The sequence below is a fragment of the Zosterops lateralis genome (genome assembly GCF_965231275.1).
Source record: "Zosterops lateralis genome assembly, chromosome: 1".
NCBI classification, from domain to species: domain Eukaryota; kingdom Metazoa; phylum Chordata; class Aves; order Passeriformes; family Zosteropidae; genus Zosterops; species Zosterops lateralis.
In genome coordinates this window covers 69,079,494-69,106,318 of record NC_139762.1, presented here as the reverse complement: position 1 = coordinate 69,106,318, position 26,825 = coordinate 69,079,494, and the positions used below count along the sequence as shown (strand labels likewise).

Below are 26,825 nucleotides of genomic sequence, written 5' to 3'. Positions count from 1 at the left end.
GCTTTCCTTTCACAACACACCTTTGCTATTCGGAATAATTTTTGCGAGCAGGGTCGGAGCCAGTCAGTCAGCGGCTGAATCTCGGCGCTGAGGAAAAAAAAAGAGGTCGGAGAGAAACTCCAAGGTTGGAAATACATGTAATTAGAGAGAAGACCACCTAGCGCCCAAAATTCTCCTTGTCATCGTTTTTCTAGGTAACCTGTGCTTACAGAGGACTTGAAGGGGAAAAAAAGCCCGCCGGTTTCCATGCTTTTTAAAGTGTTAATTAAAACAAACAACCCAACAAACGAACCCCGAATGATCATTTCAGCATTTGTATGAACTCTTCGAGTTCGGGTGGACACTGACTTGTAATTCAGCAGCACAGGCAGTTAGCCTCCCAAACTTTCCTTTTTCCCACTTAGCCCTTCTGAGACTTTGCTCATCACTTCTGACAATACAAATCAGCCTTAACAAACGCCCCTCGGGAGAAGGCAACGAGTGCAAATATTTTTTTATTACCAGCAGGTATTCCCCAGCCCTCACCCCACTGAGGATTCCCCGCTGAGGGTGCCCGGGGGGATGTCTGCACCAGAAACAGTGCCAAAGACCTTCTTCAAGCGAGTTTTCCTTGGATGGATGGATGACAACAGGATTACATGCCGCCTGCTGTCCTTCGTGTGCAAAAAAAAAAAAATAAAAAAAAAAAAAAAGGCAGATTTGGCAGATTTACAGGATTTTCACAGGCTGCCCGTGCCTCTACGTCAGCCAGTTCGCCTGCAAATATCTCCGCCTGCAAATCGCCCCGCCTGCAAATCGCCAGCATTTCTGCAGGGCTGAGCCCCGGCGGGAAATTCTGATTTGACTCGAGGAATTGCAGAGGACTTTCATACCTGGCGGCAGCCCAAGAGGAGAACTTCTCATCTCCCGTGACTAAAATAAGGCGGGTCCATAGTGGCACCTCTGCCCGCCGGCAGGGATGGGGATAAAGGGGCGGGCAGCCCTGCTGCCCCAGCCAAGCTCCTCCGCCAAGGTTGTCCCACGACAGGCTTCCCTCCCTCTTGCCAGCACAGACATCACTCCTTATTCTCCTTATTACCGCCTTTATTTAGGGGGCAGCTTTTATTCAGGGGAAAGGAGAAAAGAAAAAAACAAACCAGAAAAAACATGGTGGCCGAGCGTCAATAAAATGCACACGCACATATATTACATACAAACACAAAAATAAAATACGAAAAAAAATTATTCTTCTCTTTCCAGTAGCAATGGTCTTGGCCATAAATGTAGAACGCCAGCCAGTACAGGAGACAACGCCCGACATTTCCTTGAGCCCTTTCCCCTCTCCCACCCCCTCCAATAATTAATTTAAAAAGCTGCACTCTCTTTGTGTTAAAAACACTACTTTTATAAATAATTTAATATCCTCCCTTCCCACGAAATGCTAGTTGCCGGACAGGAGAAAAGGTTTCTTTTGGCACAGTGATGCATTGCTTTGCAGACCCCGGCCCCCAGCCCTGCTCTCTCTCCCTGCCGATCCCAGCCCCTCCCTCCTCCCGCTCTCCCAAGCGCACAGCGCATCCCCCGCGGCCGCCACCGCGCCCCTCCGCGGGCACCCCCGCCCTGCCGCCCCAGCCTTCGGTAGCAGGAGATGTGGGGACAAGAGAGGGGCATAGAAAGGAGGTGGCGAGGGAGGGACTGGCTTAAGTCAAGTAGTCTCAAAGAACAGTAAGAAGCACTTGAGGCTCATGGCTATGTCCAAACCGACAGTTGTTTTTTTCCTTCCCCCCTCCCCCCCCCCCCTTTTTTTTTTTTTTTCCTTTTATCCTTTTTTTCCTTTTTTTTTTTTCTTTTTTTTTTTTCTTTTTTTTTTTTTTTTCTCTTTTGGCTTAAGTTAAACCCACTGTCATTTCACTAAGGCACAGTCACCGAGGCTTTTGCTTGGAGGCTGCGGTCGCCTCTGGAGTTAAAGTGCGGGATCCAGAGCCTCCTCCTTTCCCCCTCCACGCCTCCGCGGGCAGGTCCCTCGCAGGGAAGGAGGGGGGCTCCATTAAGCCAGGGGGGTCTCCACGGCGTAGGGCTGGAAGGAGGCCGAGCCCCCCGCGGGCGGCGGCAGCGGCCCGGCCAGCCGGAGGGGCCCGTAGAGCGGGGAGCCCGGCGGCGGCCCCCGCCCGCCCTTGGGGAGCCCGGCGTGGAACAGCGGCGCCCGCGGCCGCTCCGCCAGCGGCGCCGCCTCCCCCGGGGCCAGCGCGGGCCGCCCGCCCCCCAGCACCAGCGGGGACGGCTCTCCCAGCCCGTAGGCGCAGAGCTGCAGGAGGCCCCCGCCGTAGAGGGCGGCGGGCGGGGGCTGCGCGGCAGGTGGGTACGGGAGCAGCGGGAAGGGGCCGGGCAGCAGGTGCGGGGGCGCGGGCGGCGCCGGCCACAGGAGGCGGGCGTGCGGTGCCGGTGCCGGTGCGGGCGGCGGCTGCGGGGCGGCGGAGCGGGGTCCCGCCGGCCGCTGCAGGAGGCTCTCGATGGCGAAGGAGCTGGAGAACTTGGCGGCGCCCCCGCCGCCCGCCGGCCTCGCCCCGCCGCCCCCCGCCGCTGCCTCCTTGGCGCCCGGCGCGCAGGCACAGGGCGAGGAGGCGCAGCAGCAGCGCGGGGAAGCGCCGGGGGACGCTCCGGCCGCCTCCTGCGGCACTGGCGGCGGGGCGCCGGCGGCGGGGCGGGCGGGCTGCGGCGGCGGGGCGGCGCGGCTGAGGCGCTTGCGGCGGCGGCGGAAGACGCCGTCGGCGAAGGTGTACTCGCTGCTGGGGTTCAGCATCCAGTAGTTGTCCTTGCCCCAGGGCCGCGCCGGGTCGCGCAGCACCTTGACGAAGCAGTCGTTGAGGGAGAGGTTGTGGCGCACCGAGTTGCGCCAGCCGGTGTAGGCGCCGCGGAAGAAGGGGAAGCGGCTCATCAGGTAGTCGTTGATCTCGGCCAGGGTCAGGCGGCCGCCCGCCGAGTCGCGGATGGCCATAGCGATCAGCGCGATGTAGGAGTAGGGCGGCTTCGGCCGCCGCGTGTAGGGCTTCCCCTTGGCGCTCTCGGCCGGCGGCGGCGGCGGCGGCGGGGGCTGCGGCGTGGGGGGCGGCGGCGGGGGATGCCCGGGCCGCCCGGCCCCGCCGCCCGGGCTGTTGGCCGCGCAGTCACCGTCCGAGCCCAGCTCGCTCTCCGCCGGCGCCGGGGACAGCGAGCCGCTGCCTTCCTGGTCGCTGCCGGCGCTCAGCTTGTCCTCGTAGTGCTGCGAGAACACCTCCAGCTTCATGGCGATGGCGCCGCCGGCCCCCCCGCACCCCGCGGCTCCGCTGGGCGGGCGGGCGCGACCCCCGCCCCTCGGCTCGGCCTCAGGGGAGGCGGGAGGCAGCGGGGCGGCCCAGGGGCTTTCTGTCTCCTGGCCGGCTTGGACAGCTCCTCGGCGGCGGGCGAGACCGGCAGGGCAGGGCAGCGGGACTCGGCGCCCGCCTCAGCCCGCCGGCCCGGGGTCGCTGGCGGGGTCCGGCCCCTTCCCGGCCGGGGGCACCGTGCCCTGCCGCCCTCGGCACCGGGCGATTCCTCCGGCCTTCCACCTCCTTCTCCCCCACTGGGGTGCTCGCTCTCCTTTCGCCCCCCCCTTTTCGTCCTGGCCGCTCTTCACTCTCGCTGCTCCATGGGGCCGAAGGCGAGAGGGGCGAGGCGGCCTGGTGGAGCCGGTGCGAGCGGAGCCGGCCCCTCTCCGTGTCCGCCCGGGCTCGCTGCTCCTCGGGGCGCTGCCGCTGGTGCCGCTCGGCGCTCCCCGGGCGCGGGAGAAGCTCTCGGGGGCCGTCGGGGTTACTCCGCTCTCTCCGGCTCCGAGCCCTGTCAGTGCCGGGACGCCGGGCTGGCTCCTCACTGCGAGGCGGGCGGCGGACGGGTTATTGGGGTTATTAGTGTTATTGTCATTATCTCTCCCTTCCCCTGTGGTTGTGTGTCTCTCCACCACTTTCAGACCAGCCCATTATAACGCCGGCGAGAGGCGGAGCCAGGACAAAGATCTTAAAGGGTGGTGGGTGGAGAAGCAAGGTAGCAAAGGTGGGTATGCCCTAATAAGCCGTATTAGAGCCGTGATTAGCCAAGATGACAGCGAGGTCTTGCTGGAAAGTTATTTTACGAAACTTGTTTGTATTTTCTCCTGCCAGGTCCCTCCCCTTGCCGGGTATTTCGAACGAAGCCGCAGTTCGGCGCGACTCAGCAGAGCCGGCCCGCCTCCCAGGTGTAAAATGCACAATGACTTATAGGTGGCAGAGCTGAACCTGTTACGTGCAGTGATTTATTTTAATAGCGCCGTGTAAAGCAACAAGTTGTAATATGACAGCTCAACAACCTGTTGGAAAATAATACATGACTTTGCAGTTGTGAATTCCTAATGATTTATGTAGCCTAACAAAATAGTTTCAGTCCTGGTGTCTCTTTCCTTCTGTCATAAGCACACCTGGTGCAGAGGTAGAATGGGAACAGGTAGGCTTTGGAGTTTTGCTATGAGAGAGTTAGTCAAAGCCTTAACCTTAGTTTTACGTGTGCTGCTGCTTCTGTAGAAGCGTTGTTGAGCTCTTCTGGATGGTGTGTTTGTAACCTCTCTCTTACAACTGCCTCTCCCTAGTAAAATGCTTTATTGTGTAGGTTTTGTTTTGTTTTTTTTTTTTTTTTTTTTGAATGGTAACTTTAACATTTTTAAAATCACAGCGAACCTGTAAATTTCCCAGAAAACTTGGGACAACATATTCTGTAATTTCACCTAGACACTTTTCTTTCTAAAAAAAATAATCATCCTTTTTGGATTTGTTTTAGGTTTAAGTTGTCAGAGCCTTGCCCTCCTTCAGAGTTTGGGGTTTTTTTTTTTCCTCCTTCAAAATTGTGCTAGATAGAACAACTCTATGAAGAGAGCTAGCTGGTAGCTTCTGTCAAAACTCCCTGTTCTGCTCACTGTTCAGAGTCCATTGCAAAATGCCATTTCACTTCATATGGCAGTAGCGCTGGTGTCTGCAAAACAATAACAAAAACATCAGCAGAAATCCAGTGTGGTGCTTATGTTTTATTTCTCATATATATGCTTTGAATTTTGTGTCCTGGAGTAAGAGTTGGATTGCTCCATATTTCCCAAGATCAGTCTTTCCAAATCAGACCTTATTTTAGAATAAATACATAATGCAGAGTCACTCTGGTTAGGACTATTCTGCTGTGGTCTGGCTCTCAAGGAGTACTGGAGAGGAAGATGAAAAAGACAAGTTTAAAAGACTAAGAGGAGAAACAAACAGCACTACTTTCTATCTTGATCTCTCTTGAATAGAATATATGTTCCCCCACACACAGCTGCATTTTGTTTCAAAGCTTTGCCATTTCTTCAGTCTACATGAGTTTACATGGTAAATATGGAAGAGTGAGAGGTTCTTCTGTCCCTCTCATTGCATTCTTGACAACTTTAATAGAAATAATAATACACTGGATGTCTTGCTGTTCTCACAAAAGCTTTACCATTTGAGAAAAGCAGGCAATTCAGAAAGACAAAAATAAGAGGAGGGAGACCTCTCTTGGTTCCTTGTTGTTGTTGTCTCCATGTAATGTAAACTGAAATCCTTCAGTAAAGTATTGTCTTAGCTGTAGGTGCCAATGTTTGTGTTTAAGGGTATGGGAAAAACGTATCATTCCTTCCAAAACTCATATTTTCTACAATGATGCCAATGGCAAGGGTAGGTTTTTTCCTCTTCCTGCTTTTGTTGTAAATAGCAGTGAAGTAGCGATGATTTGCTAGCTTGCCTTTGATGTTTATTTTATTACCGTTCCACTATTTGTGTGGAAAATGTACACATTGTCTCTTATCTTTATTCAAAGAACTTAAAAAGTCATTCAAATGCTGTAGGTAAACACGTCAGACATAACAGAAGCTTTTTCACAACCATACTTCAAGACTAGGAGTGGATGGCAAAGCTGGTTTTGCAAGATTTAAGAGGGGACAGAAGCTTGTACTCAAAATAATACAAAGATAGCTATTAATGGGTGGGAGCAGGGAATCTTTCTAAGATGAGCATTGATTCTTGTTGTGGCTCAAAGCCCATTTGCTATCTTTGAGCCAGTGCCTGTTGTAAACTGTCCCTTGAAATCTCTGCTGTCTCTGACCTGAGAAAATATATGAAGATGTTTATGAAAGGACCGTGCAGGGTTTGAATAGAGTCTTCCTGGCCTGAGTGAGAGCAGTATCAAGCCCATTGCTAACGCTGCCCATGAAACACAAGCAAAGTTGTAAGCAGTGGTGAAATAATTCAACTACTCCCATCTCTCACCACTGAGAGTATATGTAACCTCAAGTCTTTTCCTGCTATAGTTTTTTAAAAGGCACAGTATCGCCTTCAGGTTTATAAAGATTAACACAATCATCGGAAAAACTGATTCTGTTAAGTAAACTTCACATCAAAAGCACTTTGATGTGCTGTATTATAGCAAAGCCAAACACCCCACCCCCCTCACCCCAAGAAAACCTCCAAAAACCTCCAGTGAAGCAATGTAAAAAAAAATCTAATTCTTTGTTCTAAAATGAAATGTCTCTTCCTCTTTAGATCAGCAGAGCAGGACTTTTTTTGATGTATGATCCCCTCTTTTCCTACCCAAAACAGTATCCAGTCAAAGACAAATGGAGAAATGTGAATGGTTGCTTGAAAATCACGCAATCAGCTTTGCTTCCCATTTTTTTGTAGTATTTCACTCATTTAATTCAGAAATAGTCTGCCAATGGGTATTTGGAGATAAGGTTGTATAGTCCTTTGCAGTTTGCTCAAGCTACCAATTACAAAAATATTCCTTACTAAATGTAGAAAAATGCTACACTGTCTGGTGGTTGTGAGTGTATTTTTGGTTGATCCAGTTATGTTGTCTCCATGGTATTTTAAACCGTGGAGACATGGGGTTTTTAGTTCAGCAAACGTTGTGCAAAGGTGTGTCACGATATGTTCTTGGTTTAAATTTTAAAAAAATCATTTCTTCTAGTTATTTTTTCTTCACCCAGTTCTTTCTTACTTTTCTTTTCTGCCTTCTGTCTCTCCAGATCACTAACTATAGATTAGAGAGGGTTTCCAGATAAAGTCATACAAGAACAAATGGTCAATAAAGGTCTCTGTCGTGACTGGGAAAGTCCTATAGTTAGTGGTAGGCAAGCTTATTTGTGCACCTGAGATGTCCAGCACACCAGCTGGACAAAGTGCTCCATCATCTCTTCTCCTGTGGCAAGCTGCAGGAGTGCACTGCCTTGCCAGGAATGATCAAACTGGACAATGCAATACACTACGTGAAAAACAATAGAGCAGTTCAAAGAGTTTGCTCTGGATGGGCTGCTCGCAGCAGGAGATGTGCCTAGCATGCATAAATGAACTACAGTCTGTGAAGGCTGGCTAATTACACTATGTATATTTTTGTAGTTGAGAGAAATCCAGCCAGAGACCAAGCTGTAAGAAAGGAGGTTAGTGGAAATTCCTTTAGACCTTGAGAGGAAGAGTTTGATCACTGAGGCAGAATGCATATCTGCGTAAATTCCCTCATTGGGAAAGACTGGCACTTTTTCACAAGGACAGATATTCCCTGTGGGTAGAAATTTTCTTGTGTCTTTGGCAGGTACTAAGAGCTGAATTTACAATGGGGAGTTCCATTTCAACTTTGTTTCATGCAGTCTTTATTTTCTTGGGAGATGTTACTCACAATGAAATTTTCCCATGCTGAGAGATCAGTATCACTTCCTCCCTGTACCCACTTCATGTTCCATAAAAAATGTCTGCATATAAGCAAATGTTTTTTCTCCAGAGCCCTGGATTGTGACAGAATGGGCAGGCACAGATTTTCTCTTGTGAAGGAAGTGACATTATTGCTGTTGTTATTAATGCTTACACCATCTTTTCACCAACAAATCTCAGAGCTCTCCCATTTTACTGCCAACAAGGAGTGAAGATGAGTCCTGCTGAAAATAATTTGGTAAGTGAGTTGCATCCCTGTGTGTAGAACTGAGCTCTCTGGAGCCCTTGTCCTGCACTGTGTCCACTACCTCTATCCACCACACAGCTTCACTGGAAAGTGCTGTACCATTTAGCAAGGAGCTGTCAATATGGAGATTGCTCTGTCTCGAGACTCAGATAATTTATAGCTAATTCTCTCTTTTTACTAGTGCTGTGTTAAGCCTCCAGGGCTTGAATGAGGTTCCACACTGCCATAAGGTGAACCTCTCTGGAATATATTGCAGGTTTGCAGTCTGAGAAATACGTGACATAAAAGAGTGCAGGGTGAGGTTAAATCAACACAGTATTTACAACATATTTTGTGATGGCTTAATTCAGTAACTGTCCCCATAGGCTTTTCTCATGGCTGATTACCAGGTTTCATGTAACTGCACCATGAGAGACAAAATCCAAATGGTGATGGACTTAGGGGCTTGTGGATCTCTTCAAGGAAATTTTTCTTACAGTGAGGAAGAAACTTGTATTGGAAAGCAGCACATGTATTGATAATCCTGGATGTAATTGTCAGGAGAGAATTGCTTGCTAAGGGGCAGGCTCCACCACAATTAGAAGTTACGCTGTGTTATGCTTGTTATGCAGTTATGATGCAGAAGCCATTTGGTGAAATTCTATGGCTCTGTGCCAAGCATAGTGAATAGGTTTTGCTACTGGTGCCAAGCAAACTTAAAAAGAAACCATCATAGCTTGTTTTTGCTGGTGCCAGACCAAATATCTGTTGGCATCAAACTTGGTATTGATGCCAGAGGCTTGCTGTCACTGGCCTGTAATATGAGGAAGCACCAACTGAGCTTTTACAATAGTCTCTCACTGCCTGCAAGTCCATGCATTGATGGAGAAAAGTGAACAACTTTGAAAGGGAATTACAGCAAAATTAACTGAGGAATGAAGGACTTTGAATATGTGATGGAGAGTCTGAACTTTGCTAGCCCTTGCTTGAGTACACCTAAGCCAAGTCAAACCCACATATATTTTACATGGGTAAACAGTGACTAGAGATATGAAGGATATGTTTCAATTCAACGAAGGTAAAGTACTATTTATAGCACTGTGGATCAACAAATTAATCACCTTGCCAATAATATTCCAGTTGAACAGCAATAAGTATTTAACTTTCTTACTTCTGGGTTGGATTTCTTTTGTTTTTTCTTTGTTTTCAAAAAGCTATTTCTGTGTGGAATCCCATGATTTATATAAGCATTAGCCAAATCTATAAATAAATAATGGTGTGGAAACCTCCTTGATTTTTATTTTTTTCCAAAACCAAGTAAAATGCACTATAATGGAGCTATTCGGGAGCAGGCTGCTGACAGTCAGACTTTCTTGTGGTAGGCAGGTTTTGGCAGTACTACCCCTAAATTGTAACTCTCTTGTGCATTTTCTGACTTCCATTTGCTGTGTTCTGTTCTCCCTATCTGCAACCCCCTGGACAGCTCCAGAACCATTGGTATCTTTGAAAATCTGGTCCATGCTGCTGCTGGCTTACTCCTGGAACAGAAAGCAGAGTTACATTGAGGGTACATCCACTGCAGAACCTCAGATGGTGGGAGATGGGGATTTATGTCCTGCAGACTGGTTCCAGAAATTGAGCATGTTTTCACCACCTTTCAGATGGCAGAGAAATGCAGTAAAAGCCTGGGGAGCCGGTACTTCTGTTGCTGCAGATGTAATAAAATCATTACTTCGTTGAGTTGCATGCACTGTGTATTTGATTTCCAGTTCCTAGGTGAGTTCTTAAGGGATTAGCTGAGTTTCAGTCTCTTTAAGGTGTGAATAAACATCCTGTTGCCTCACACCCATGAAATTTCTTCCCTACAGATGTCAAAGTGCTTTGTGCAGAGTGTTGCTATTTTGGTTCTCTAAGTAAAGGTTCACAGGTTTTGAATGTCTTGGCCAAACTTACATGATCTAAGATGGGAATAGAACATGGGTTTCCTAATTCCTCCACTACTGCTCTACCTACTAACCCTGTTGTTTCCCTGAACCTTTACATATACTTTAGTAGATTAATAATTAACCTCCAAGTGGGGCACTTTGAAGCAAATGTAAAATGAAACCAAACACTTGTCATGGTTTTTAGTCATACTAGATTTGCAAGTAGGGTGTGTTTAAATGATGCAAGTAGATAAAGTCTTGTTAATTTAGATTAGAGTAAAAGTCAGTGCCTTATCAAAGCAAGTGACTAATTAGGAAAACTATTACCTTTTAGAAAAGAAACAGTTGAACTATCACTCAAAATTATTTTAACTAATTGAACTGTAGTGATATTTAGAGTAAAGGCTCGTGTAGCTGCTGGAAAATGAGAAAGAGCTTTTCCCAGGAATTGCCAGTGTTCTGGGGGTTTTTTGTTAATTTTGCTTTTAGAAAGTTAACAGTACTTGTCGTCACTGTGTAAACATGGGGAAGGGAGGAGAGTCCCGTGAGTCATCAGGGAGCCAAACATACAGAATTTAAGTGAAGAACTGAAGCATTTGTATTAAATATACTGCTTTCATTCTCTTCACCTTACCAAGCCAACAGGACAGCAAAGTGCTCATGAATGGTTTAAAATGATGAAGTAAATCTCAGGTCTGTAATAACAGACATTGGGCATTTGGGAACCTGCAAGGGTGGAAACACTAGGGCAAATTCATGGTGTGAAAAGAAAGATTACAATCAGACTGTATTTATGTTCAGACAGATACATGCAGTTGTGAAGAATCATTAAATAACTGTTAACCACACCTGCACAGAGCCTCTGGCAATGCTGGCTTATACAGAATCTCAAGAACTGCCATGTGCCTGACATCATACCTTTGCAAGGAGAGAAAAGTCCTGGGTGTTAGCCCAAGACTGGTAAGTAAAACATAGTCCACAGGCTTGTGCCAGTTTAGTGTCTGCAAGTGATTTTCTGGTGTGTCACACCCAGTATCTTCTGCTCTGTAAACCTGTCACTAGTCCTGATTTGTTTGCTTACGACCAGGTCTTACTAAACATCTCCAAATCTGCTTTAATGCAGTGGCTCCTTCCCTCTAAGGCAGTCAGGACCATAAGGAGCGAGTGAGTATGTGTGCAGAGAGGGAGTCTAGCACAAACAGGATCTTAACTTCTCCAGGATTGTAATTGCTACCATGGCACACAGCCGCTTCTTTGGGTTTCTTTTTGCATGGGTGATTTTCCCTTTTAAAAATATTGGGAGGTTTTGACATGATGGAAATGACATTTCAGAACCTTTTTTATTTTTGCTGTAAAAATAAATAAATGGAAATGTATGGGGGAGGGAATCAGGCAGGTTAAATCTAGCAGAGGGAAAAGAAAATGGAGCAAAGCTGAGATGAAGAGGTGAAGATGGGGAGAAAGTTGGAGTAGAGAGCTCCAACTGAGAACACATTGCAGAGTAGTTCCACTTAGACTGTAGAAAATTTTCAGGATGCCCAGCAATCTCCAATTTGACTGCTTCTGCTGGTATAATTTTTTGGACTGCTCACCTCTACAGCTTTCCTCAGGCTAGGGAGTTCTCTGGCTTTTTGTTTCCCATGGTGCTTTTGGAAGTGATTGTCTTTCATCTACATTTTCTCTCTCGGAGGATACTTTTCCAGTCTTTCATTGCTATGGCTAGGGGTGGTTGAGAGGAGTGGAGGGCTTTTTTTTTTTTTTTTTTTTTTTTTTTTTTTTTTTTTTTTTTTTTTTTTTGGGGGGTTGATTTTGGTTTGGTTTGTTTTGCACTGAATAAAAAAAGAAAAAGAAAAAGGCAAGCAAAAGTGTAAGTTGAACATCAGTGTGTAATTCCTAAAGGGGCTGGGGGTGCATCAGTTGGAAAGTTCTTTCTACTTTCAATTTCTGTACAAAATATTTCCTCCTTTTATTTTTTTCCTAGTGAAAATCTCTAGCAACTCTGAAGAATAGAAGATTATGAAAGAAAAATAGAGCGAAAGTGATGCATAAAGGGATTCAAAGATTTGCAGCCTTCAGTATTCATATCTGAGAAGTGTAAGCTCTGGCACCCAACATTGATGGATCAGGGAATGGAGATATTTACTCATCACTTAGGAGAGTTCTTATTCATAGCTTGATTTGTTTATGCCATAAGGGTTTGGAAGACAGTCCATTTTTACGTTCTCTGTCTGATACATGGTCAGTGCCAAGAAACTCAACAAGGCCCAACACAGATTAAAGATTTTTAAAAGAGTTATCAAAGTGTTGTGAGAAAAATGCCCTCCTCTAGTGCTACTTTAAAAAATAGTTATCTCTGTGAGTAAATCTTAGTGACTTGGATAGTTTATTTTGAAGACAGGATGTAACAAGCACCCAGTACCCTCTTACCCCTACTTTGACCTTTAAATCTACTATCATTGAAGTTTGGCCCCTTGAGGAAAATAGGTGTAGTCAGGTGCAGAGGAAAACTGAATAGGTGGGACTTTCACTCCAGTGGGCCTGCATTCAAACCTTCAAAACTTTGGCCAGACTCATGACTGTTCCCAGCTGAGACTTTAATTAAATGGTGTTTGATATGAAAGTATTCTATTATGCTGGCTTGTGCTGCTGAAAGAAATAGAGCCATGCTTCTTGATTGAAGAGACAGAGTCAAGTGAATAATTCGCAACAAATAATTAGTCTAAATGTTTCTAAGTGATTCTTACAGAACCTGAGTCTGGTTGAGAAAGATCTCTATTTATTAATGCCATAGGACTCCCTTTCACAAGGGGAAAGTTTATTTATATAAGATGAATGAGTTAAAGTAAAGACTTGCAAGTTCTTCCTGAGTCATCAGACCCAGAAAACATGTATTTTATATTAAGGTTAGTGCAATCTTTCAAACAAAAACATTTATGAGTGTGCTTTAACTGATGGGTATATGATGACTGACATTCCAGAACCTCTTCTGCGCACACCTACGCTGGCATACTTTTATACATAGGAGTAATCCTAATTAATTTAGGAAAATTACTCTTGTGCATGAATGTATTCATTAGTATTTGAAACACCATGGTATGGCGAGTCTTCTAGATACAATCTTGATCTTACACTTAAAGGTGCCCACAACGTCCCATCCGGTCTTTAGGGCTACCTTAGCTCTAGTAAAAACAGGTCAGCACCCAGTCCTTCCCCTGAGGGCTTTAGCATGGCTAAATTCTCTTCCTTACAAAGAAGTGGCCTCATCTGTGCTGTCTAGAGGGAACTGTCCTTTGTGTTATCTCCTGAATAGAGGCCTCTGTGCGGCATGAGAAAGTACTGGGTTAGAGGGACAGCCCGTATCAGGAAGCTCGTTGCTAGTTAAATAGTGTGGACAGTCACACGCCAGCTTCTTCAGGGCATGTTCTGGCTCTTGTTAGTTGGAAAGTGCAAAATGTAACTTAAATGAATATTTGTGTTCATTTTACACCTTGAACCTTTGATAAGGTATTATTTCACCCATCTGCTGTTGACAGGAAAGAGCAGTGCTGCTGTTCCTTTCAGCAGTGTATTTTTGGGGATGTATTGGCTGGGTTTCTGTCCCAGTGATGCTGAAGAGTTTTCCCCAAGAACATTGCAGGGAAACAGTCTTTTTCTGTGTGTTGTGAATCTTCCTTTTCAGAGGTTAGATTTGATGCAGCCTAGATAATTTTATTTATAAACACCATTTCAGCTTGTTACAAGGAGACTTGGCTAAGGTATTAAAGTGTTCAAAAGTTATAGCACTAGGAAGAGTGGTTTTATTTTAAACAGTGGAGAACACTGATAATTTCACAGACAACAAGAAAATAAAGCCAAAGAACCAAAGAAATAATAGTCTTTTTGAAACTGAAAATTTGTACCTTTAAAGATTTCTAAATATGCAGATTGTGCTTTGCAGATCGCGCTTCTCAGTGCTGCTGCCTGAAATTTTAAATGCTTGCACATGTTATCACACCTGGGAATTGTTATAATCTCATTGCAAAACAGTTGACTGTAGTACATGAAGTGATTTTCACCCTGTAGAACCTATTTCTGTTAGCTGAAAGGAAGCCTAAGCCTTCCCCTACCTGGGACGTATTACAGAGCTCTGAAAAGTATTTAAGGTGAATTCCAGTCTGCCTGTCTTTTCTAAGGAAGCACCTAAAATGGAGGTTCTCCAGTTTTTAATGCTTGAGATACTCTGCTCATTTATTGAGATTATTTATGTAAGGTAATTGATTGTGACAAGAAAAGCTACTTTCATCATTAAATCAAACTTCATCCTGATGTTAAGATAGGATTTAACTTATTGAGCTAGACAAAAACATTCTGTAAGGTGAGAAGGATTACCCCTCAAAATTTATTTGCTGCTTAAAAGCTGCACACTGTGTTCTACCTCAAGCATTGCAGGTATTTTTTTCCTTTACCTGGCTGCCACTCACTTGTAGTCCTTTCTGATACGATTTGTGCGGAAGAATGTTTCCCATTAGGCTATTTTGTAACATCTTTCTGTGAAGTGCTTGAACATGAGCGCTTGCTCCAGGAAAAGGTGAGTTAAGACGTGTTTTTATGTGTCCTGGTAGCTGCCTTGCTTCATCAATACTAAAAAGGATGTCTTTATTGACTCTGAGAGCTTTCCAAAAGTGTTCTTTCCACCATTACTGATGTGTTGCTTAACAGAGCCAGCTTAAGCTTGCCGCACTGAGTTTTGTGTTGTTTGTGTTGCATTGGTTGGTTACCTCTTTCTGCTAACTTTCCATGCACAATTTAATTAAGCTGTGAATAATGGGATGTGTTATCAGATGGTACAGCATTATTAACTTCAGCGAAGTGTTGTGTGATGAACCAGCTAAAGATCTGGACAATCATTTATACATTCTTCACATTTAACTGTTAGTGCATTTTGGATGAAGATAGCTACCAGCGTGTGTGTGATTGCAGCCCTGCTGCTGAAAGAGGTGTGTCTGTTTATGCCAGTGAAGTGCTTGACTGTTGGTATAAATATAATGGCATGGTAATTACTGGTTATAGATACAATGAAGATCAAACTTTTTTTTTCCCCAATCCAGAATGCTTTCATTATCCTGGAAGCATTCTTCTTAATCTTTTCATATAAATAGAGTGCGACATTTCAGGGTTAGAAAAGTGAGTGAAACAAACCATAATGATTAATTTCTGCAAATATTTTTCTGTATATTAATTGCCCGTGTGCTGTGAACAGTATTCTCAGGTGCCCTTCTATACAAATTATTCATTACTTATTTTACCTAAAAATCAACCACCAAAGAACCCCTTTATAATGTCTGTAATGCATATTTGCTATTTGTATAAGCAAAATGTTGTGGTTTCTTCCCTCTGATTAGGTAACTTGTGGACCAAAATAATCTGATGCATGTGTGAATAATAGAGAAATTTAGAAATATGCCAACAATATCTACTTTTAAAGTTGTTTTTCTTATGTATCTGAAAATTTAAATAAGTCTAGCCTGATTTCTTGGTAAAGCAAATAAAATATACATTTCAACATAAATCAAACTGCTTACAAATGTTTTCAGATGGAAGTTGGCTTTCAACAGCAAATAGCAATGCAAAGTTTTCCTGCTCTTTTCAGTTCATACTTCTGGCTGAAAGGTGTATTCAGTGTGACACAACATGTTGTGACTCCTCAGCAAAATGTTGCAATTCATATTGGTCAAAGTATGTATTTCAGAACAGTGCATAATTTGTGATTGCAACAATCTCAAATAGAGTACAAGCAATGGGACTACATAAAATGTGTTCAGTGTTTCCGTCTCATTCTTAATTTTGACTCAGCAGTTCCAGCTGATTATTAGTAGTTTCTCCAACCAGCCTGGATTGGCTAAGGGAATTCACTTTAACATACTGAAGTGTTTTCATTAAACTTGGCCTATGTAAAAGTGGCTTCCTAAATTGGATTCACTGAACTAATCTTGGTGCCTTTGCTATTGTGTATTGCATCAAGCAACAAAATAAGCAAGAAACAAAGTGGTAAAAAATATTATTTAAACTGGAACTGAGGCAGAATTCATTAGAAGGAGAATATGGAGCATGCTCATTATAGGATTTGTTAATGTTCATAAGTTCTTCCAACTAAATTTAATGTATGCAAATCATTATTTATGAGCAGTTATTATCAACAATACTAATAACTTCAGCAGTACTAATAATAGCTATCTGGGCTAATTAACTGTTTTAAATTGAATTTTGTAATATTTGAAAGTTTTCCGACTTTTATGGGAACTAAATAAAATCAGCCCCATTGCTTAACATAGAACTCCATTTCATACAGGACAATTCTGGTTTTGGAGACACGATTTGGAACAGAATAAAGTGGTGGTTAAGAAAGTTCCTGCTTCTGGCAATCTAATAGATAGCAAAATAAATTCAACATAAATTCATTGAGCATGTTTTCTCTGTTAGTATGAAACCAGTTCATTCTGGTGAAGTGCAGAAGGCTCACTTGAGAGTTTTGTACTGGAAACACTGTGTTTAGATGGTTCCAAATGGTGGTGGGGGGGAGGAATGATCTTCTTGTGTTGGTTCTTTACTGTTTTTTAGGTTAGAAATAAAATTATTTTATACTCTCTAGGCAGTTGGTTGTTTGGGGTTTTTTTTAATTATTCTTTCCTGTTTGTGAGGGGGGGTGGGGAAGAGAAGAAAAATCTTGACCTAGCTATAAACAGAAAGTAGAAGGCAAGTTGGTGGGAGCACAGAAAAGGGGATCTCCTAGCTTTTGCAATGACCTTTTCAAAATGGTTTAAGGACTATTGGTGTGCCTTAGTCTGCAGATTCCATGGAACCTTGTTCTATTTGAGCACTGTGGTACCATGTATATGAACCCGATGTAAGGCATAAAAATAAGTATGAATGATAGCAGTGCAGATAATATTGCTTCTTATAAATAATAATTAATGCTAATTAATGTTGACTCTGTATATTGTGGCTTGGATGAAACTCTGGCAGGAATTGGCAGACATGCTGATATGAAATCTCCACCCACAAAGATCTGCTGAAAGAGCAGTATCTGCTGTAAGGGGACCTGCCCTTTAAAGTGCAAAGAATACAAAGGTTTTCTAATTGTTTTTCCCTTTTGCAGGGAAAACAAGCTTGTAGTTTTAGAGTTGGTCTGCATACATGTCTCCAGGAGTTACAGACGTGGATCATGTCTGCAAGATCAGATCATGTTCCTTATGTAAGCTTATAAGCAGTGTTGCATGTTCCCTGGAAATAGCACATGTAATGCAATGTTCTCCAACAGTGCTGGCCCCTTCCCATGCTAAGATGTACATGCCCATGCATTTCTTGAGGACAGGCAATGTCCTTTCCCAAATTGGGTGGGAGGCTGCTGAGCCATGCTGCTGTGTGGCTGTTCCACAAGATGCAGAAAGGCAGGCTACACAAACTGGTGCCAGCAGCGAGGCTGACGCCTCCTCACTAGGCTTTGGTAAATCAGTATCTGCGTGTGTGCCCGCACATATGCATACTATTTTCCCTCTGCCACTTCCCTCCCACTCTGAGCTGCCTTCCTCCCCACACTGCCCTTGAGTCAAGAGGTCAGTGCTACCACTTCTTTTTTCACCACTCACACTTTTCCTTCTGTATTTTGTCCTCTGGTTGTTACTTTCCTTCCTTCCAGTGGAAGGGCAGCAAGAGCCATTTGGCTGATTAAATGTTTTTCTGGGAAGGAAAGGATAAGACTAAAAAAACCAGGATGCCTTCAGGCAAAATGTGATTTTCAATCCAAATTCTTTTTCTTAAGGGAGGGGATTTTTCTTGCAAGGGGAAGAATTTGCCCCAGCAGAGCAGTTTTACCCACATTCCTCTGAGACACAGGAGTCTGTGTGCTGTTGATGTCAGGGAGGATCAGGGATGGAATGACCAGTTGCCATCATAAAATAATCCAGCTTCCCAGGGGGAGAGGAGGAGAAAAAGGAGTTGTGTGTGGCCTTGAAAACAAGAAGGAAAAGGAGAGGAGGAAGTGCCTGGTTGTTCCTGTCTTGGTGGGGAGCGTTGCAGGGTCTCTGGTGACTGTGTGACCAGCAAACAGCTTTGCTAAGAACTGTAGACCAGGCCATTTGCACAAGCAGCTCTGTGCCTGCAGCAGCTGCCTCTTGGGTTGAAATGCTAGGGAAGAACTGGGCCTGTGTTAACTGTGGAGCCTGTGGAGCTGTGTTAACTGGCATTTCAAAGGTGAGATGTTCTGTTTTATTGTTTGTTTATTTGCTTCCCACTGGGGGATCAGTTATATGTTGAGATGGCTTGACTTGATACACACCTCCTTAGCAAATACGTTGATTCAACATTTAGAGGATCATGTTTCTTTGTGGTGCAGAGTTATTTAGTACAATATTTGTGGTAGGCTGATGACACTTGTGATGATCAAAAAGAATAAGTTGCGTATTTTTTTAAGAATGTGTTAAACCAGTTCTGTCAAAATAGAGATAATAAATACCAGTAATTGTTTAGTCAGTTGAAAAGGAATAATTCTCCACATTTTTTTAAACAGAGTAGGTAATGTTTTGGTTGAATGTTCCTGAAGAACCTATACTTACCTCTACATTTCTGAAGCTGGGCATAGAATATTATACTTGTTTTGTATAATTCTGGAGTCTGAAAAACTGGACTCTTTCCCTGATCATGACAAGGAATATCTGCATAGAGTAGACTAAATTTAAAAGTTCAGATTTCATCTGCTAAACTGCTCTGGCAGGAGTGAAATGCTAGGATAGCAGAGGTAGACTACACCTTCCTTCTCAAGCTGAGGAAGCTGGTAGGAAGGTGGGCAGGGACCAGGGAGATGGCACAGGTTCTGCCAGTTTGGTGGAAGCTCGTTGGTGGAAATCCTAACAGACCAGCTTGGGGCTGATCTTTCTTAACGTTTTCCTCTATGCCTTGGGTGTAGAAGCTTGGAGCTGGCTTGTGAAATTCTCTCCTGACACAAGACATTATCTCTACTGTCAAGGTAGAGATAATGTCCTGTTCTTCCCATACAGGGAGTGTCAAGGCAAGAACAATAAAAAACAGAATAAATGTTTAATAGCTGAAGGCTTCTGCCTTTAGTGGAAATGGTTGTTCCCTAGAAGAAAATGAAGCACAAGGTGGGAAAGAAAGATTTGCATATACTAATTGACTGCAGAATAACTGTGAGCTTCTGGTGCAATCTGGGAGGAGTCAAATGGTCATTAATGGATTAGGTTTGCGATTAGGAGGTGACTAAAAGTGAGATTCTGTTATAATCTTACAGCTGGAGTAGGAAGAGCAGCAAACCTAACTGGACTTTCATGAACTGATGAACAGAGCTCTTGATTCAGAAATTAACAGTATCAATGTTAGTATAATGGCACAAGGCTAACACAGGCCTTATTTTCAATCAGAAAGGCATGTGTACTTTATTTAGCTGTATAATGCTTATAGAACGGGAAATTAGTGTAGACATTGCTGATTAAAAGTCTGAAATCCAATAAATTTTAATATTGAATGATGAGGATGTACCATTTTATTCATCTCAATTTTCATTAATTTCTCCATGTATGACATATTTTAGACTTTATGGAACTCATTATTTATAATTGGTCTTGTGTCAACAAGCAGCAAAGATCAGGCTGTCTGCCTTTACTGACAGTTGGCTTAATTTAGTAGTAGTACTTAGCAGTTATGTAGTGCTTTAAAATTTCAAATATTAGCTAATTAGTCATCACACCAATTGCTTTAAATACTATCAGCCTTCTATAAAGATGAGTAAATAGCTGTTGTTACCTATATTTCTGAGATGAGGAAATTTAGACACAGATGGGCTGGTTATGTCCCTCTGCCTATTTATATATAGGTATTTCAAAGGCACATATCATTTCAAGGTCCAACAAGTCTATCCAGTAGTTAGACCTGGTTTGGTGTCCACTGGAGCCAATAGAAATCATTCTATCAGCTTCAAAGGGTTCCCTTGCTGCCTAATTGAATTACCCTGCAGAAGCCAGCTTCCAAATATTACCCAGCTATTATGGTATACTTTGAGATGGGTTGTGATGAAAAGCACATCTGCTCTGGCAGTCAGAACCCTTACTGTGGTTGTAGGGGACAAAAAAGCACCAAAAATGATGAGGTTTGCTCAGTGAGTCCTAGAGGTGAGACTCCATGAGGGCTCTGTTTTCTAAGAAAGAAATTTAAGAGCTTGAAAATAGTGATTATAAAATGATGAGATTTTTCATGTGTTCCTAAACAAGTATCACCCATTGATTTTTGAAATAAGTAGCCAGATATTTTGACAGTCCCAACATATATTTCTCAGTCTATTCAGACATCCTGATGACTTTAAGAACCTATCCCTACATTTTAGTGCTATGTGGGAGTTAAAACTTAGAGAGATATGTCTGTTGACCTTTTGCTGAAAACTCTGAAACTCAGCAATGGCTTTTTTATGTTTCTTTTCAAAACCTGACATTCTATGAAGAAAAATGGGAAAGGAAGGGAAAAAATCTTAACCTCAAGCTGTAAAGCTTGTAAATATCATAGAAACCCTTCATGATGTGGCAGCAACTCTGTAATGTCACCTACATTTGACATACCTAGTCAAAGTTTGATCAGTTAAATGCAGTCTTATGGTTTAGTTGTGTTCCTTGAAAGATGGAAATAACTCTTCATGAATTCAGGATTTTATTGTCGCATATATTAATTCAGAGTTCTCATTCCTTGAGCATTTATGATGCTTTACATAAGAATTACTTGATTCTGCAAATGTTCCTGTCCTTAAACTTACTAGGATTTGTGACAGCATAAAATGAGTAAAACCATATGGAAAATGTGCTTTTATCAAAATGTATTATTGAATTCCTTTTGATGTTAACATTTACTTGATCCTAGTAGTCAATAGTATAGCATAGCCCAAGCTTTGAAAGATGAGCTTAGAGTGGGAAAGCAGCACAGACAGCATTTTATTCACTGTCCTGCCACATGCTGCTAAATATATGCCTCTTTTGCCTGCCTTCCCAGCCAGGAATGTCTCAGTATATGGGAAATATCACAGTAACAAGAACATACAGAACAATCCTCTCTCTGGGTGCAAGCCCTTTGTTCCCAAAGAAGGATTTTCATGTTGGTTAACTTGCTACTCAGCAGCAATTGGGAGATGACAGATGCTGTAAGGGAGACCCCTCCTTAGGCTTATTTCTGTAAAGATTAAATGATGAGAAGAGAGTTGCGTTCCTCCATGTGCCTCAAAGTGTCAGATATTATTGGGGCATTGCAGTCAAACCAGTGTGTTTACAGCAGATCAAAGAGGTGAGATGAGCCAGAGATGAAGGCTGCTGAACCAAGCCCCCACCTGCTGCTGCCGTGTTGGCTGCACGTGTTGTCAGATTTTACACTCAGCAGTGTAGGATAGATACTAATGCAGTAACATGGTGGCTGTTGTGCTCTGATTCTCTTTTCAGGTAACCTTCAGCACGTGAGGGGTTGTTTCTTTCTGACCTTGTGAGTCTTAGAATAGAGTAATAGAATATAATAGAATCACAGAATGGCTCAGGTTGGAAGGGATCTTAAAGATCATTTAGTTTCAACCCCACTGCCATAGGCAAGGTCACTTTCCACTAAACCAGGTAGCTCAAAACTCCATCCAACCTGGCCTTGAACAGTTCCAGGGATGAGACATCCACAACTTCTCTGGTCCATCTGTTGCTGTGCTTTGCCACTCTCTCAGTAAAGAGCTTTCCCCTAGCGTCTAATTGTTTAAATCTGCTCTCTTTCAGTTTGAGGTCGTTCCCTCTTGTCCTGTCACTATGTGCTCTTGTAAGAAGTCCCTCCCATCTGTCTTGTAGCTCCCTTCAGGTACCAAATCTAAGCTGAAAAATCCCCATTTTCTTAGTCTTTACTCATAGCAGAGGTGCTCCATCCCTGTGGTCATCTTTGTGGTTCTCCTTTGGATCTCTCCAACAGTTTCGTGTCCTTCCTGTGCTGGGATGCCAGAGCTGGATGCAGTGTTCCAGGTGGAGTCTCACCAGAACAGAGCAGAGGGGCAGAATCCCCTCCCTCCCCTGCTGCCCCACAGTGCTTTGGATGCAGCCCAGGACATGTTTGGCTCTCTGGGCTGGGTCATGTCCAGCCTCTCACCCACCATCACCCCCAAGCCCTTTTCATCAGGGCTGCTCTGATCTGTTCATCCCCCAGCCTGTGTCACTACTAGGGTTGCCCTGACCCAGGTGTAGCACCTGGCACCTGGTCTTGTTAAACCACGAGGTTCCTATGGGGTCTCTTCTTGAGCTTGTCCAAGTCCCTCTGGGTTGGCATTCCATCCTTCAGGTGTGTCAGTTGCACCACCAAGCTGTGTGCCATCTGCAAACTCTGGATGCCCTTTGTCCCACTGACGATGTCATCAGTGAAGTTATTAAAGAGTTGTGGTCCCAATACAGACCCCTAAGGGACACCACTTGCTGCTGATGTCCCTTGGGACTCTGGGCCATTGACCACAACCCTCTGGATGTGACTGGGCAACCAATTCCTTGTCCACCTAACAATCCACCCGTTGAATCCATCTCTCCAATTCAGAGATGAATTCTGGTTAGCTACACCTACCAAAAAAGAAATTTGAATTGAACCCAGAATCTATATGGCCACTGGCACCAGCCTCCAGCATGGGAGCAGAGGAGGGCCTGGATCTCCTCACCAGGATGGCTGCTTGCTCTCCAGAGCAGCTGCTTTCCCTGTTTCCTTTTACTTCTGGCTATGATGTTCCTGGTTTGGGTTGGTGTTCCAGAGGAGACTATGCAGTGGAAATTCAAGATGGAAGATGGTTTACTTTGTGTTTGATAGAAAAGTGGCAGCTATGGTCTGCCACTATGCTGGCAGTTTTATTGACTATATTGCCACTTCTATCCCTGTTCTCCTTGTTCTCAGCCCTGGAGCAGAGATACCCCTTAATCCTTTTGGGTCTGCTTGATTCCCAAATTTCTCCAGATATCTTTATATTCTTTCCTTGTAGCATATATCTGTGTAAGTATTTTTGTCTGGTTAGCTTGGGAATAAATTAAATCAAGGTTTCATTTCCTCATCCTCCATGCTGCCTTTTTTTAAGCTGTGAGGGATCCGTTCCTCCTCCTTATGTGTTTTCTCCTTTTGCAATGTTGTTGCTTTTTGCTTAAAGGGTATTTAGAAGGACTGTCTCACTGGTGTCACCCAGATAAAATGTGTGTTTCAAACACCAGAACCTTTTTTCCACAGTTCCCCTCTCCTCTTGTGTTCCTGCCCCTGTGGTAAAAAGTTTTGTTCAGACAGAGGGTCAGAATTGTAGTGGTGAGACAATTTTTATTTTTGCAGTGTGATGGTGTATGGATGATCCAAGGGAAAAGCATGGCTTTGGAACATGGCTAAGGTGCAAGAATCTGTTTCTTAAACCTGACTTCTTGTTCTCCCTCTCTGTGAGCTGAGCACGTAGCTGGACTCTGTGCTCCACTTCTCCAACATGCAACCTGAGCGTAGGTAAGGATTCACATGCTTCACAAGGCTTAGAATGAAAGGGCAATATAAATGTCTCCCTTTCCAAATAAGAAGGAGGTCCCAATCATCTGATCCTTCTGTGGCCAATTTTAGATCCTACTATGGCCAATTTTGTGACATTAAAAAAAAAAATTTGAAATTAGAGGGTTTTTTTTACTATGAGATCAAAGTTGCATCATGAATTGTTGGGAGATGCATGAAAAGTCAGGTGCAGTTCTTGACCTGGAATACTGTGAAGTTAACAATATTAGTTTTTTGAAAAATTGGCTATTATTCCAAGTTGTGCAAAAACTGTTAATGGATAATTTCTAGGTTTCTTTGGAATGAAGTGTGCTAAGGGCAGTCTCAGGCTGTCTTCTGTAGTCAAGCAAATTTCTTATTAAGAAAATGAATAGGAGTTGATTGAAATTATTATATTGGAGTCATCAGGTCTTTTCTGGTAGTCCTTCAATTCCTCTCCCCACAGAGCCTGAAGCCATACTTAAGTTTCATGAATCTACATATGCAGAGAGAGAAATGAGATTATTGTGCTAAAGATCACTGTCTCCATAGAACACAAAGAAATCTTACACACATACAGATACTCTGAGATGAATATGCATAAAGAAAGAAGAGATGATGGCTTTCTGTAAATTAGTGTAGCTTAATTGAAGTCAATCAAACTGCTAATTTGATTTAGTCAAACAGTACTAATTTACACCAGCAGCTGAGATTTTGGCCCTTACTGGTTTAATTTCATACTAATCTGTTTATAGCTTTCAAATATATGGAGCCAGTTGATTGCTAAACTGTTTATTGGGTGTGGTTCCAGGATTACAACAGTAATTATTTTACTGAAGCCCTTTATTTTCAAAAATGCATGTTTCAGATTTACATAATAGGACTAGACAATGACTAAGGGGCAAATTATACAAAGATTATTGCATGCACTTACGCATGTGTTATGTTTTTATAACTCAGAATGGAGCTTGTTTGTGTTCCACCTTTGGACAGAGGTCTCTTTGTGGTGGGGGGGAACAATGTTGTGGAGTACAGAATTACAAAAGAGTCTCAGCCTGTGGAATTCTGTGCCAAGACACGATGCTAGACGATAAAATATTACTTAAGTGTGAAGGTGGGGGCTTGGTTATGAAATGCCAAATGGTTTTCCATGGCTCTGCTCCCTCCATGTGGTGTTTATTGCATCCTTGGAGCTGAGGACTTCAGTGCTAATCATCACTGCAAAACACTTCTCTTTGCTACCTGATATCAAGTGCTGGCACAGGGGAATTCAAAGTGGTATTTTGGGTGGTGTTTGACTGGAATTACCCACTCTGAGTGCCTTTCCCCATGGATGGTGTTGATAAGGACAGTGGCATGGTGCTTTGAACAAGCTTTGAAATGTTGTTTTTCCTCACCTTCCTTTGGTGTGCTCCAGAGAACAGTTTGCATCCATTTGATCCTCAGGAAAGCTGCCAGCAGTCTTGTCTGAAGAACCATCGCAGCAGGAAGAGTTTCAGTCCAGCTCAGTTCCCAGTGGCTGGGTTGGCACTGATGGATCCCGGAGCTCCGCCCTGTGTGGTCCTGCCTTCCCCTGTTAGTCCGTGAGCCAGCGAGTCCCTGCTGGGTTTGGTGGGTGCTGGGGGTGGGAGGACACTTCAGTGTAGGTTTGATACTTGAATGAACCTGTTCAGCCTGGTTCTTGGTAGCATCTGCAGTCTGAAAGTGAAAGGCTTTAGGCTCTTATCTTTTGAGCTGTGCAGCTTCTCTCCTGGCTTCTTGGTGTTTACAATAATTACCTTAATGAAACAGACCATCATGTCTGTGCTGTCATCAAGTGCACAAAATGTTTGTTGGAGAGTTCAGGACTGCAAGATTTGCTTTCTTGCAGCCAGAAAAGAAATTAATGAAAACATCACTCTAATAACCCCATCCCTGACCTCTTTAATGCATCCTCAAAACTAAATGCATATAAATAGTTACCTGAGTTTTGTAAACAGAGCTAAGTAGAAAGATACAACCCACTTTGGGTTCACCAGCTCTGACAGCACTTCTTAAAGAAAGAAGTGTCTGTGAAACAACTTACTGTAACTCTTACAAGTTTGCAAAATGACCTCAATCTTCACAAATGCTTGTTAAAGGATTTTCTAAAAAGAGCAGCAACACCTGGAGACTCATTTATCACTGTCTCTGCCTACTGGCGATCCCACCTACACACTGAAGAATGACTGCTAACATAATATTTATGCAATAAACCAGCTGAAATGTGTAAAAAGAAAAGTCTTCTGTAGGGATGGCAGAGATTAAAGAAGTTTTTGAAGTCATTGGTTATTTTTTGCTGCTTGATAAACAGGGAGGATTCTTTTGGTTTCATGGCACAGTTCTCTTAAAAAGAGAAAACTTCTTGGTATTCATTCTGACACAGGAAGGGCACCTAAGACCAAGAAGATTTTCCTGTTAGGAAAAATGTTCTCTTTTCCCCTCATTTTCATGATTATAAACCATGGTTTCATCTTCTGTAACTCAATGATGGAGCAAGGCCACTGCAAATTTCTTGAAACCATTTTGTTGCCTCTCAAACCTCTTCAATAATATCCAAAGGTATCCACCATGCAAATACCATCCTCATAAATCCTAGAGACCTTAAACTTCTCTGACTGAAAAATGGTGTGAAAACTCCACCTAAGTCCCAGGTGTTTAAAGTGTCCAGTAACAGAGGTGCAAGACTTATAGAAGAATCAAAGCCATGGGAAGAACTGAAGCCCTGGAGATGCATTTAGTAAGCACAAGCTCAGCCTGAAACATACAGAACTGATTGAAATGATCTTGTGGTAACTTCAGTCAATCCAGTAGCTTTGATTACAAGTGACAATTAGCTTTGTAGAATGCTCCTTTCTGCTTCTATCTCTCCTGTTCAGTGGGCCTTTGCATTGAAATTCAAGAATGTTCATGGAACCCAAATTTTATGTTAAATTTCTGGGTCATCAACCCTGAGTGGAGTTCTTAAACTAGAGGGGAAAAAAAGAACTTTCTCTTCAGATCTAGGAAGCTGGTCACCACAGGACTATCACTTTAAATCGTGTGTGATAACTCTGTTCAGTCATATGATCATGCCCAGTGCAGGTACATGGATTGTACAAAGGAGGAGCAATTTGTATGCAAATGGTCAGCAAAAAATGGCTTTGCTAGTGCAGAGGGAACAGCCACCTAAGATGAGCTGAGGGACAGAGTCCTCATGGCCACATGAAAGAGTTTGTGACTCAGCACATAGCAACTATGCAAATATGTTGTAGTCAGCAAGAGCACTTACTGATGGCATGTTCCTTCTTCTGTGTGTATCATCTCCCTACCCACCAGCTTTGTTCAAAATTAATAAAAAGACCCAAATAAACCTAAAACAAAGCACAATAACAAAAACAAACAATGAAACCTCCCAGGGCACAC

The 26,825-nt window shown here is 43.4% G+C and overlaps 1 protein-coding gene and 2 long non-coding RNA genes across 3 annotated transcripts; 2 read left to right on the top strand and 1 right to left on the bottom strand.

Annotated features, from left to right (window-relative positions):
- Positions 1-520: 520 nt before the first annotated feature.
- On the bottom strand, positions 521-3,262 carry FOXQ1 (forkhead box Q1; the record flags this gene model as incomplete). The annotated part of the gene is made up of 1 exon (XM_083875522.1): positions 521-3,262. The coding sequence occupies one exon, from the start codon at positions 3,260-3,262 to the stop codon at positions 2,027-2,029; it is 1,236 nt and encodes a 411-aa protein (XP_083731648.1). The 3' UTR covers positions 521-2,026.
- A 573-nt stretch (positions 3,263-3,835) lies between these two features.
- Positions 3,836-4,776, top strand: LOC310917377. The gene is made up of 2 exons (XR_014591435.1): positions 3,836-4,044; positions 4,152-4,776. It is a non-coding gene; the product is annotated as an uncharacterized lncRNA (long non-coding RNA).
- Positions 4,777-6,840: 2,064 nt separating this feature from the next.
- On the top strand, positions 6,841-10,817 carry LOC310917374. Its single transcript, XR_014591434.1, has 3 exons — positions 6,841-7,965; positions 9,437-9,729; positions 10,680-10,817. It is a non-coding gene; the product is annotated as an uncharacterized lncRNA (long non-coding RNA).
- Positions 10,818-26,825: the final 16,008 nt, after the last annotated feature.